Source organism: Thermobia domestica, chromosome 11 (assembly GCF_964235325.1).
Source record: "Thermobia domestica chromosome 11, izTheDome1.hap1.1, whole genome shotgun sequence".
Lineage (NCBI taxonomy): Eukaryota > Metazoa > Arthropoda > Insecta > Zygentoma > Lepismatidae > Thermobia > Thermobia domestica.
In genome coordinates this window covers 215666048-215681080 of record NC_137464.1, presented here as the reverse complement: position 1 = coordinate 215681080, position 15033 = coordinate 215666048, and the positions used below count along the sequence as shown (strand labels likewise).

At 34.1% G+C, this 15033-nt stretch overlaps 1 protein-coding gene across 5 annotated transcripts in view; it reads right to left on the bottom strand.

The window, feature by feature from the left end:
- Nucleotides 1–15033, bottom strand: part of Dic1 (Dicarboxylate carrier 1) — a 75600-nt gene that overhangs the window by 41140 nt on the left and 19427 nt on the right. For all 5 annotated transcript variants that reach the window (XM_081731615.1, XM_081731613.1, XM_081731614.1 and 2 more), the window contains one exon: nucleotides 3492–3644. In XM_081731615.1, the coding sequence (XP_081587741.1) occupies nucleotides 3492–3644 (153 nt within the window). The remainder of the gene's footprint in view (nucleotides 1–3491; nucleotides 3645–15033) is intronic.

The window sequence follows — 15033 nt, the reverse complement described above, 5'->3', positions numbered from 1 at the left end:
AACTATTAAAAATGAGAATTAAAGAGAATTTTCAAGGATGAGATAAAAGGAAGGGATGATTTGATAATAAGGAAAATTTAGAAGTCAAAAATACTCAAGTTCAGGTTGGAGAAGCTGAAGTAGAAGTTTAAATCCAGTGAAGAAAAAGAAGGTTCTGTTACTTAAGTGAAATGAGGGAGAATGTTGTAAGCAGGGCTGTAATGTCAAATTTATCAGTGCCAGAGAACTTGATGAGAGAGAAGAGAACCAAAAACAATGTAAACATAAAACACAAAACTGAAATCAAACTATGAATGTTTATTTTAATTCATAAGTGGAGTGTGTACTGGTTGTTTCCCATGAAAGAAAACCCTTTCTACTTTCCGATAAGGGAAGCGAGTAAAAGACTTTCTCCAGAAAAAAGGAAAATGAAGGGTGGTAGATAATCAGTTAAGTAGATACGAACGAAATGAAGACAAGTAGCCAAATAAAATTAACCTTTTGTTCACCGTTGAACAAACATTTAAAACGTAAAACTTCTATTGTAAGTTAAAAGTATGTTTTTAATTTTTTACTTTATCTTCCCTGAATAAAGAAGCAATTATTATTATTATTATTATTATTATTATTATTATTATTATTATTATTTCTGATTCTGAACCGGAGCGTTGCTCTGCTCCGCTCGGGCTCCATTACACCCCTGGTTGTAAGATCAAAGAAGAAATTCGAATGATAAAGCAAAGTGTTAAATAAGGAATGAATATTCCTAAGCAATTTTGTTATTAATGATATGAAAGCTAGGAAAAGTTAAGTTAATGGGCTTTTGTGTGATTTCATGTTTCGATAAAGCCTAGGCCTGTTCATGGTACACTGATACGAATAGTATACCGAATGTGGTTTTGCAAGTGCAATAGATGAAGTTGAGTATTGTAGCTATTGTAGCTACTTTGTACTTATACTGATGTCCCGAGCGAGGTTTTTAAAGCTATAGTTCTAGTGAGACTTTGGTTTAGCTGGTTACAGGATAGAGCACTAACTTCATATTTTTATATTTACAGTACGGTAAAGTCGAGCCAGTCATAAGTTTGAACTATACAGATCTGGTTGTTACTTAATATATACTTGAAGGATACGAATTTTGTCTTAAATATGTGTCCCTTGTCTCATAATGTATTATAATACGCAAAGTACTTACAGTGTTCACCTTCCAATCCTTACTTTCACTCCCCGATTTTTGTTTACATTCGCTGATCATTCTCAGATACCGAAAATTATATTTATGTGTTGTGAGAGGAGCGTTAAACAAAACGTACATAACATAATACGCAAAACAGAACGTAACAGTGCAAATGCTACCACAAATATGTGTTAGTTTTCCAGGTCTAGTCAAATACTAACAATAGTGACGATGTCCATTGTATTAGCCTCTTTCTGTTTTTTTTTTTTTTTAATTTTATTTTTATTTTAATTTTCAGTGTATTTCTCACAACATAACGTTCAATGAGAGAAAATGATCTAATATCAAAAGCTTCTGTGTTCAATTTTAATTTGTGTCTTTGTTTTTAAATCAATGTTTCCAAAAATTTCATTTTCATATTGTTCTCTGATTTTATTTATTATCGTTACCTAATTTACTGCATATTCAATCTCTATTACTTTAAAAGTTATTGGGGATACATTTTTTTGAAACTCTAACTGATGTGTACTTGTATTTTGTCACATCCATAGTTTTCTTCACATAAGCGATGCACTTACACACCCGAACAAAGGGCAGGGTCTGTAAGTTATCTCTTATCTTTGGTCATTTTTTCCTCACAGACAACATAGAGACTTTTTTTAAAGTTTAGTTTAACGTCCCAAGGTTATATACACTGAGACTAAAGGGGACGGTGATGATACTGATAGAATGATGAAAGTGGGGGGAAAACGGGAGAACCCCGAGAAAACCCACGCACACGGTGTTTGCCTACTACAAAGACCACTTGGCGGGAGCTCGGATCGAACCAGGGACCCCATGCGCCAGAGGTGAGCGCTTTACCACTGAGCTACCGCAGCTCCACGGATGATATCATATTAACTGTTAACATACAGACTCTCGACAATAGACGATTCATTCTCATTGAGTGTAACACACGAAATATACATTTTGGTAAGAAACGAGACAGCAAGATGTTAATACAGTGTAGACCGTTTCACAGTTATTGCACATGTGATTAAGGCATAGCACAGTGGCTCTGTGATAGAACGCTCACCTCTGGAATGAGTGTTCCTGGTTCAATCTCAGGCAATTTCAGTTTGTAGTGGATACTATTGTAACCATGCATTTTTAATTTTTTTTTTTAAGGTTTCCTACTTTTCTCTCACAATTTCATTCCAATAATCATAACTTCCATTTAGCCTAAAAAGCGTATCCTTGGTATGTTATATTAACGATTTCATTTCATTTTTTATTTGCATATCATTTTTTTTAAACTATGTTTTGTTGTGTATATTTTGTCCTATTATATGTCTTGTTTTACCTCTACCTATACCATATTTTGTATTTGAGAACATTTATCAAATGTGAACGAAAAAAAAAAAAGACATAAGCGTGCGATATTATTTTGCTAACTAAAAGCATCTATTTAGTTTCATTTTGTGAACGAAATTGGCGAGGAAATTTGAAGATTGGAAGGTACACTCATGTCCAAAATTATTGTCGCACATCTGTAACTGTCGTCCTGTAAGGATATAATTTGATAATGATTTTGCAGGGTACTTTTAATACTGATACTATGTGTATAATCGGGAAATGTATATTTGTGGTAAATTTCATAGGAAAAGAATTATAAATACAAAAATTTGAATGAGTAAAACAAAATGTTGCTAAATGGACAAGAAAGTTTTATTGTTCTTATTTACTGCTCTTTTGACATGAAATTTGCCACATACATGTCTTTGCCGATTACACACATACTAACATTGTAAGAAATACCGGGCGAATTCGTTATCAAATTACCTAAGTATATTCCTACAATAACATATTTATATACATGCGACAATAATTATGGACATGAATGTACATATGTTAAGCTATTTATAGTGTATATTCCTTAGCACGTTTCATTCCCAAAGATAATACACGTGTTTTAGAGATAAAAAGTTCGTGGTTTATTTTACTACTAAAGTAATCATGAAAGAGACGTACAAAATTTTATTGTAAACGATACATAAATGTTTACTGCTTCAGGTAAACCTTTTTTGATTGAGAATACATTAAGTATTAAATACAAAGTTAATTTCCTATTGATGAAACAAACTAGTCTACAATAGCAATAAATGCCATACCTAAATCTGTGATCCGCTTCTTCTTGTAAATGCACTAACTAAATTGGACAATTAATTATAAACATTTTCAATTAATGCGCATTTCAACCTAAAATTTAATCTTAAGAATATAGCATTTCTAGGCTGAACTGTCGAATATTCTTATCCTGCTATTGATATGCGAAAAATATTTTTTACTTACTCACCTCATAAATACCAAACCTTGTCGTTGAATATGTAAGTTGTCGCAAAATTGATGCTGACAACCCATTATATAAAGCTAAAAAGCCTTGCCCTGTAATTATTTGTGGAACTAATTCTATAATTGAGAGTTTTCCTTGCTGAGTTTGAAGATGCACCTGGAACAAAAATGGAAGATATATTGAAATTTTGCACTATTTGTATTGGTTTAATTTAAAGCAAAAATGAAAACATACACTAAGTAATAGTGTCCACTCTCAAATTTCCTGTTAGAATGAACAAGACTGGAAACATAGAAAATTACTACACAAGAGCTGATATATGTGTGTGTTAGAAGATGCAAGAATACTAAATCATGAACTGAAATAATGCTATGTTACTCCACATTTCGAACCAAAATTTTATGAAAAGTACTTGCGTCAAAGCTAAATGCAAGAAATATGCTATACTACTTGACATAGAAGTAATACACAAGTAGTTTTTTGTAGATTTTTCTTTTTAAAAATTACTATTGTTTTACCTACATTTGTCTACCTTTTGAGGGACAGAACAGGAATTTCATATTTTGTGTGTTACTCATATTTATAAAAATATTTATATGCCTCTTGTATACATTTTATTGTTGTGTTGTAACGTTTTTATTTTTGTGTCAAGTGCTTCGTTTTTTATTATTGTTTTGAGATTCCTTTGTTCAAATTCTTTCTCTTTATATAGGGTTGTTCAAAAAGGGTAAAACTAAGGCGTATTTATCTTGCATTGAAAGACAGAAAAATAAAACTGGTCAGTTTTTTTTTTTTTTTTTTTTTTTTTTTTTTTACGTTGAAGTCGCTAGTTATTGTGTAAACAGTTAGCAATGCAAGTAGCGTCCATATTGTATGATGGAATTTGCACGAATAGGGTATGTCGTAACAATGCAGACTTTTTCATACAAAGATCAAGGAACAAGCTCCGCACAGGATCTGCATTTCACGCTGGGTATCCACTGGATGTTGGTGCTCCATGAAAATTCCTGGTGGACCAGAAACATTAAGAGAGAGAAATGATGGGATCCGTGCTGCTATTGCAATGGATGGCTTCCGAGAAAATCGACAACCCGAGCATAGTACAGAACTGAATGTGCCAAAGATTCTGTGTATATTCCCCCATTCTCACAGGACCTGGAATACTTGAGGCAACACATCTCTAGTGCAGTGGAGCAGATAACAAGATACGTCGGGAGCATCTCACAAGAACTGGTTCATCGGTCGGACGTTTGCTGACTGCCGTGAGTAGTAGTGGCCCGCGTATATTGAGCCGAGTCAGCAAAAATTTTTGTGACGTCATAGGTCAAAGGTCAATGACCTTGGCCCGGGGTCAATGACCTAGGGGTACCTAGGACCACCCCCTCTAAATTTTGGCAGGGGTACCTTGGACCACCCCCTAAATTTTGGCAGGGGTACATAGGACCACCCCCCTTAAATTTTGGAAATTGCCAAATCTAAAAATTTGGTATGGTAGCCTAGGACCATAGTATGTACCTCTATCAGTATTGGGTGTCTATGTCGTTCCCTTTCATGGGTAAAAAATTGCCAAAAATTGAAATTTCGGGGGTTTTTGACCTAATTTATCCCCTTTGATGAAGTATTATTACCCTATATAGTTATATGGGCGTATACAGGGGTCCATTACCTTTCATAAGACATGGGTATATTAATGCACCCCTTGAGAAATTTGGGAGGGGTACCTTGGCCCACCCCTTAAATTTTGGAAATTGCCCAATTTAAACATTAGGTATTATAGTATAGGACCCTAATATCTATTATGATAAATTTGCGTGGTCCACCTCATTCCCTTCTAGGGGTACAAAATTGCCAAAATATAAACGTAAGCAATACGTTATACCACGTGTTTGGTTTTTGGCTCAATTTATCCCCTTTGATGAGGTGTTATTATCCTATATGGTCATGTATAGGGGTCCATTACCTTTCATAAGATATGGATATATTTGTGCACTCCTTTAAAAATTTGGGAGGGGTACTTTGGCCCACCCCCTTAAATTTTGGAAATTGCCCAATTTAAACATTTGGTATTATAGTACCGGATCCTAACATGTATTATGATAAATTTGGATGGTCCACCTCGTTTCCTTCTAGGGGTACAAAATTGTCAAAATATAAACGTAAGCAATACGTTGTACCACGTGTTTGGTCTTTTGGCCCAATTTATCCTCTTGGATGAGGTTCTATTACCTTATATGGTTATATGGTTATGTATAGGGGTCTATTCCCTATCATAAGACATAGGTACATTTGTGCACTCCTTTAAAAATTTGGGAGGGGTACTTTGGCCCACCCCTTAAATTTTAGAAATTGCTCATTTTATATATTTGGTATTATAGTACTGGACCCTAACATGTATTATGATAAATTTAGGTGGTCCACCTCGTTCCCTTTTAGGGGTACAAAATTGTCAAAATATAAACGTAAGCAATACGTTGTACCACGTGTTTGGTCTTTTGGCCCAATTTATCCTCTTGGATGAGGTTCTATTACCTTATATGGTTATATGGTTATGTATAGGGGTCTATTCCCTATCATAAGACATAGGTACATTTGTGCACTCCTTTAAAAATTTGGGAGGGGTACTTTGGCCCACCCCTTAAATTTTAGAAATTGCTCATTTTATATATTTGGTATTATAGTACTGGACCCTAACATGTATTATGATAAATTTAGGTGGTCCACCTCGTTCCCTTTTAGGGGTACAAAATTGCCAAAATATAAACGTAAGCAATACGTTGTACCACGTGTTTGGTTTTTTTGGTTCACCCCTTGGATGAGGTTCTATTACCTTATATGGTTATATGGTCATGTATATGGGTTCATTTCCTATCATAAGACATGGGTACATTGACGCACCCTTTAAAAATTTGGGAGGGGTACCTTGGCCCACCCCTTCATTTTTAGAAATTGCCCAATTTAAACATTTGGTATTATAGTATAGGACGCTAATATGGATCACTATAAATTTGGGTGGTCCACCTCGTTCCCTTTTAGGGGTACAAAATTGCCAAAATATAAACGTAAGCAATACGTTGTACCACGTGTTTGGTTTTTGACCTAATTTATCTCCTTGGATGAGGTCCTATTACCTTATATGGTTATATTGTAATGTATAGGTGTTCATTTCCTATCATAAGACATAGGTACATTGGTGCATCCCTTTCAATTTTAGGAGAGGTACGTACCTTGGCCCGCCCCTTAAATTTTGGAATTTTTTTTGATTTAAGCATTCGGTATTATAGTACAGGACCTTAATACGTATCATGATAAATTTGGATGGTCCACATCGTCCACTTTCATGGGTACGAAATTGCCAAAATATAAACGTAAGCAATACGTTGTACCACGTGTTTAACATTTTGACCCAATTTATCTCTTGGATGAGGTCCTATTACCTTATATGTTTATATGGTTATGTATAGGGGTCTATTCCCTATCATAAGACATAGGTACATTTGTGCACCCCTTTAAAATTTGTTAGGGGTACCTTGGCCCACCCCTTAAATTTTAGAAATTGCTCATTTTATATATTTGGTATTATAGTACTGGACCCTAACATGTATTATGATAAATTTGGGTGGTTTACCTCGTTTCTCTTTCATGGGTACATGTTATATGGGTATGTACAGAGGTTTATTACCTTTATATGTTTATGTTCCCTTTTAAATTTGGGGAATTATCAAATAACAAAATTCGGTAAACCTTTTTCTAGGACCCATTGTAGATGTTGGTGTTCCTCTTATGGCCAAATATTCAAAATTTAAAGGTTATTGACCGGCTTTATTATTGAATAAGTACAGGATTTATTACTTTTTCATAACACACAGGTGTATTTGTGTACCAATCTTAAATTTTGGGAGGGGTACATTTCTTATTGTCATATCAATAATTGGTAATGGTTCTTAAAATTGGATAGTATCTCATTCATTGGGTAAATCATTGTGATCACGTAATCAGTTATTGACCTATGATGGAATTAGGAGTCCAGGACATTGAAACATTGAAACTTTGTAGAATAATTTGAGAATTGCGTCATTGGTTTTGATTATTCCCGCCAAATATAAACGTAAGCAAGACGTTGTACCACGTGATTGTCCTTGATGAGGTAGTGTACAGGGATTCATTTCCTTTGTTGTGGTACTTCTTAAGTTTGAGTACACACACACTTCTAGAAAACAGCTGGTTCTACTCAGGTAAACAATTGACGGACATTATTGACATTATTGAACATATAATGATATGATTAACTCTAAGACTTAGGTATATCAAGAGAAGTATTCTTTAAATTTGGGAATGGTGATAAACAGAATTTTAACATAAGGTGCGAAATTTGAAACAATACATTGAACTTTAGTCACAGCTCATAGTCTAAGATCATTGGTGATGATTGATTTGAAATCTGATAGCTAACCTTATTGAATCTTATGACTCATAGACGAAAGGCAATACATGCTACAACACTGGCAAAGTTATTGTTAATGCAATTTGATTGGTTGATCACTATCTTTCCTGCAATCTGATTGGTTGATCACTATCTTTCGTGCAATCTGATTGGTTGATGATTTCCAAATCTCTGCTGTATTCAGTTTTAAGTTTTGTTTAACATTTAAAAATCTTGGTTTCGTTCAACATTTTGCACTCACTGATAAATATGATCAAAACCGTTTATTTGTTAATCGAATAGTTAAAAACCGGATAAAGTTTGACGGTTAACCGTGAAACGTAAAATTTTTTTAGTTTGAAATTTTTTTGCTTGAAACTTTGGTTTGACATTTTTTCGTTTCCAAATTTTTTTGTTTCAAAATTTTTTGTTTCGAAATTTTTGTTTGAAATTTTTTCGTTTGAAATTTTTTGTTTGAAAATTTTTGTTCGAAAATTTTGTTTAAAATTTTTTGTTTAAAATTTTTCGTTTCCAAATTTTTTGTTTGAAATTTTTTGTTTCAAAATTTTGTTTGAAATTTTTTTCGCTTCAATTTTTTGTTTAAAATTTTTTGTTTGAATTTTTTTTTCGTTTCAAAATTTTGTTTCAAAGATTTTTGTTTGAAATTTTTGTTTCAAAGTTTGAGTTGACATTTTTAAAAGTTTGTGCACTTATTAGTAAAGAACTGGAACTGTTTAGAACAAAAACCTTTGACAACATTGTGGTGCAATAGTACACGTCAGAACATGGGGTTGTACTTGAAATGAAAAAACACAATTCATTGAAATGGATCATTTTATTACACTCCACATACATCCATACCAGATAGTGGTTCTGGATATTGTCGATACAATGTATTTTGAAATTCTTGCACTAGTTTGTCTTTAGCGTATAATTTTAATTCCAGTTGAAGGTTTTTAAGGTCTATTGCAATATCAATTGGTGGAAACTCAATGTCCATTTGATCACAAATAAACTGTTTATCAATACAGGTATGCACTAGCCGGAACTGTTTAGAACAAAAACATCTGGCAACGTTGTGGTGCAATAGTACACGTTAGAACATGATAATGCAACGTCATCAGTTTTGCATCATATATAAGTATCCTTCGAGTTAGTATTCATGATAACGTCATCATGGCTACTTGTCTGCAGTTTCTAAACACACGTGATGTGATGAAATCATTTACCAAAATTACTAATTTACAACAGAATGTACCTTATAGAATCTTAGCTAGCCAAATGATCCCTACAAAGTTTGGATTAAGAATCGTAGTGAAGCTTGAAAATGATAAGAATATAATTTTACCAGCAAGATATTTACCCATGGAAGCATCAAAACAAGAAGAACTGCTGCGTTTCTTAAATACTGGATCTGTATCTTTATGTTACAAAGAATTCTTGGGTCGAAGTCATCAACTTGAATTTAGTACACAGCCGGATTCGTCAGCCATTGTGATGAAATCATGAATCAGCACATTTCTTTCCAATGACGTCAGCTGTAGTTGTATGAATTTGGTTGGTCGGCATGACGTCAGCAACTGTGATGAAATCATGAATCAGCACATTCCTTACCAATGACGTCAGCAATAACTATAAACCAGCAAATACAGTGTCATCCCACGAAATCATTTGAGCAAGTGCTTTTCAGGAGGAAAGATGTGTACTTCTAACGATAAAGAGTTCATCTTCGCAAGCTATTATCCAATAAATATATTTCAAACAAAACATGTGATGATTGGTATCAGTGCTAAAACATTTGAACCTGTGATTCGATTGGGCAAAGCAGAACAATTTGGTGTACAACTGACCTGTGAAGAATGGCAAATATTATGTTCACGAATCGACCAAATGAACGATTATTTTCATGATGAGCTAAATGTGACCATAGTCAAATCATTAGGCTCAAATCATGAAGTGGTGCTGCGTACAGTCCTCGAAGAGAAGATGGTGCTGTTACGTAAAAAGAGTACATTCCATGTCCCTCGCAACATGGTGTATCTAACACAAACGGAATGGAACAAATTCATCAGCGTATTTCAGTGTGTGAAACATGCAGTGGAAGTGTGCAACAAAACTAGTATATTCCTGAAAAAGTACTATTTTGAAAAATGTGTTATGCATATTGTACAACATGTATCTAGATATTGTGATGGTTGTCAACATCGTTCGTGGGTGCATACCTGTATTGATAAACAGTTTATTTGTGATCAAATGGACATTGAGTTTCCACCAATTGATATTGCATTAGACCTTAAAAACCTTCAACTGGAATTAAAATTATACGCTAAAGACAAACTAGTGCAAGAAGTTCAAAATACATTGTATCGACAATATCCAGAACCACTATCTGGTATGGATGTATGTGGAGTGTAATAAAATGATCCATTTCAATGAATTGTGTTTTTTCATTTCAAGTACAACCCCATGTTCTGACGTGTACTATTGCACCACAATGTTGTCAAAGGTTTTTGTTCTAAACAGTTCCAGTTCTTTACTAATAAGTGCACAAACTTTTAAAAATGTCAACTCAAACTTTGAAACAAAAATTTCAAACAAAAATCTTTGAAACAAAATTTTGAAACGAAAAAAAAATTCAAACAAAAAATTTTAAACAAAAAAATTGAAGCGAAAAAAATTTCAAACAAAATTTTGAAACAAAAAATTTCAAACAAAAAATTTGGAAACGAAAAATTTTAAACAAAAAATTTTAAACAAAATTTTCGAACAAAAATTTTCAAACAAAAAATTTCAAACGAAAAAATTTCAAACAAAAATTTCGAAACAAAAAATTTTGAAACAAAAAAATTTGGAAACGAAAAAATGTCAAACCAAAGTTTCAAGCAAAAAAATTTCAAACTAAAAAAATTTTACGTTTCACGGTTAACCGTCAAACTTTATCCGGTTTTTAACTATTCGATTAACAAATAAACGGTTTTGATCATATTTATCAGTGAGTGCAAAATGTTGAACGAAACCAAGATTTTTAAATGTTAAACAAAACTTAAAACTGAATACAGCAAAGATTTGGAAATCATCAACCAATCAGATTGCACGAAAGATAGTGATCAACCAATCAGATTGCAGGAAAGATAGTGATCAACCAATCAAATTGCATTAACAATAACTTTGCCAGTGTTGTAGCATGTATTGCCTTTCGTCTATGAGTCATAAGATTCAATAAGGTTAGCTATCAGATTTCAAATCAATCATCACCAATGATCTTAGACTATGAGCTGTGACTAAAGTTCAATGTATTGTTTCAAATTTCGCACCTTATGTTAAAATTCTGTTTATCACCATTCCCAAATTTAAAGAATACTTCTCTTGATATACCTAAGTCTTAGAGTTAATCATATCATTATATGTTCAATAATGTCAATAATGTCCGTCAATTGTTTACCTGAGTAGAACCAGCTGTTTTCTAGAAGTGTGTGTGTACTCAAACTTAAGAAGTACCACAACAAAGGAAATGAATCCCTGTACACTACCTCATCAAGGACAATCACGTGGTACAACGTCTTGCTTACGTTTATATTTGGCGGGAATAATCAAAACCAATGACGCAATTCTCAAATTATTCTACAAAGTTTCAATGTTTCAATGTCCTGGACTCCTAATTCCATCATAGGTCAATAACTGATTACGTGATCACAATGATTTACCCAATGAATGAGATACTATCCAATTTTAAGAACCATTACCAATTATTGATATGACAATAAGAAATGTACCCCTCCCAAAATTTAAGATTGGTACACAAATACACCTGTGTGTTATGAAAAAGTAATAAATCCTGTACTTATTCAATAATAAAGCCGGTCAATAACCTTTAAATTTTGAATATTTGGCCATAAGAGGAACACCAACATCTACAATGGGTCCTAGAAAAAGGTTTACCGAATTTTGTTATTTGATAATTCCCCAAATTTAAAAGGGAACATAAACATATAAAGGTAATAAACCTCTGTACATACCCATATAACATGTACCCATGAAAGAGAAACGAGGTAAACCACCCAAATTTATCATAATACATGTTAGGGTCCAGTACTATAATACCAAATATATAAAATGAGCAATTTCTAAAATTTAAGGGGTGGGCCAAGGTACCCCTAACAAATTTTAAAGGGGTGCACAAATGTACCTATGTCTTATGATAGGGAATAGACCCCTATACATAACCATATAAACATATAAGGTAATAGGACCTCATCCAAGAGATAAATTGGGTCAAAATGTTAAACACGTGGTACAACGTATTGCTTACGTTTATATTTTGGCAATTTCGTACCCATGAAAGTGGACGATGTGGACCATCCAAATTTATCATGATACGTATTAAGGTCCTGTACTATAATACCGAATGCTTAAATCAAAAAAAATTCCAAAATTTAAGGGGCGGGCCAAGGTACGTACCTCTCCTAAAATTGAAAGGGATGCACCAATGTACCTATGTCTTATGATAGGAAATGAACACCTATACATTACAATATAACCATATAAGGTAATAGGACCTCATCCAAGGAGATAAATTAGGTCAAAAACCAAACACGTGGTACAACGTATTGCTTACGTTTATATTTTGGCAATTTTGTACCCCTAAAAGGGAACGAGGTGGACCACCCAAATTTATAGTGATCCATATTAGCGTCCTATACTATAATACCAAATGTTTAAATTGGGCAATTTCTAAAAATGAAGGGGTGGGCCAAGGTACCCCTCCCAAATTTTTAAAGGGTGCGTCAATGTACCCATGTCTTATGATAGGAAATGAACCCATATACATGACCATATAACCATATAAGGTAATAGAACCTCATCCAAGGGGTGAACCAAAAAAACCAAACACGTGGTACAACGTATTGCTTACGTTTATATTTTGGCAATTTTGTACCCCTAAAAGGGAACGAGGTGGACCACCTAAATTTATCATAATACATGTTAGGGTCCAGTACTATAATACCAAATATATAAAATGAGCAATTTCTAAAATTTAAGGGGTGGGCCAAAGTACCCCTCCCAAATTTTTAAAGGAGTGCACAAATGTACCTATGTCTTATGATAGGGAATAGACCCCTATACATAACCATATAACCATATAAGGTAATAGAACCTCATCCAAGAGGATAAATTGGGCCAAAAGACCAAACACGTGGTACAACGTATTGCTTACGTTTATATTTTGACAATTTTGTACCCCTAAAAGGGAACGAGGTGGACCACCTAAATTTATCATAATACATGTTAGGGTCCAGTACTATAATACCAAATATATAAAATGAGCAATTTCTAAAATTTAAGGGGTGGGCCAAAGTACCCCTCCCAAATTTTTAAAGGAGTGCACAAATGTACCTATGTCTTATGATAGGGAATAGACCCCTATACATAACCATATAACCATATAAGGTAATAGAACCTCATCCAAGAGGATAAATTGGGCCAAAAGACCAAACACGTGGTACAACGTATTGCTTACGTTTATATTTTGACAATTTTGTACCCCTAGAAGGAAACGAGGTGGACCATCCAAATTTATCATAATACATGTTAGGATCCGGTACTATAATACCAAATGTTTAAATTGGGCAATTTCCAAAATTTAAGGGGGTGGGCCAAAGTACCCCTCCCAAATTTTTAAAGGAGTGCACAAATATATCCATATCTTATGAAAGGTAATGGACCCCTATACATGACCATATAGGATAATAACACCTCATCAAAGGGGATAAATTGAGCCAAAAACCAAACACGTGGTATAACGTATTGCTTACGTTTATATTTTGGCAATTTTGTACCCCTAGAAGGGAATGAGGTGGACCACGCAAATTTATCATAATAGATATTAGGGTCCTATACTATAATACCTAATGTTTAAATTGGGCAATTTCCAAAATTTAAGGGGTGGGCCAAGGTACCCCTCCCAAATTTCTCAAGGGGTGCATTAATATACCCATGTCTTATGAAAGGTAATGGACCCCTGTATACGCCCATATAACTATATAGGGTAATAATACTTCATCAAAGGGGATAAATTAGGTCAAAAACCCCCGAAATTTCAATTTTTGGCAATTTTTTACCCATGAAAGGGAACGACATAGACACCCAATACTGATAGAGGTACATACTATGGTCCTAGGCTACCATACCAAATTTTTAGATTTGGCAATTTCCAAAATTTAAGGGGGGTGGTCCTATGTACCCCTGCCAAAATTTAGGGGGTGGTCCAAGGTACCCCTGCCAAAATTTAGAGGGGGTGGTCCTAGGTACCCCTAGGTCATTGACCCCAGGGCCAAGGTCATTGACCTTTGACCTATGACGTCACAAAAATTTTTGCTGACTCGGCTCAATATACGCGGGCCACTACTACTCCGTGTTACCCAGAGCACTCATATCCCATATAAGTCCACAAAAACTTACAACTTTCCTTTTTCTTTCTGATCAATTTTGCTTTTGTATGCCGTTTTAGTTCAAAATAGGTATGCTTTACTTTATCTCCATTCTTTTTTGAATAACCCTGTATTTATACATCGCAGAAAACAATCAAACCTACACTGAAAAAATACAGTGTTAGTACTTTTGCCTTATTAAAAAAAAAAAAAATTGTGAAGAGTCCAGTTGGGCGCCATCTACTTTTAGTCTGATAATACTACCCTTTACTTCTCTTTTCCCTAAGTGACGACGCATTTAAACGAACGAGCTAATAATGTACTTTTTTAGGGTGTGTGATCATGTTCTCGCCATTTTCTGGTAAGTAATTATTTTCTAATATTCACTTGGACTTGGTATATGTCTGTTTTTAGCAACTGCAGAAATAGGAACTCCCATCTTCCTCAGTGGTGCTCTGTTAAAGCATCTCCATTTGGTCTGAATCTATAAGGACAAAAATCCTAACCTGAATCTTGACTAAGCAAATTTGAACAAGAGATGGGACACTTTATTCAACTGGGACACCAAATACGTAATTTACGAATTGAATGATACAACGCAAGTTGATTTTAACCCGTATTCACAATTTTGGTGCAACAGCTTACTAAAGCTAAACCTCGACAACTTACTACAAATTTAACCTACAGCTTAAAGAGG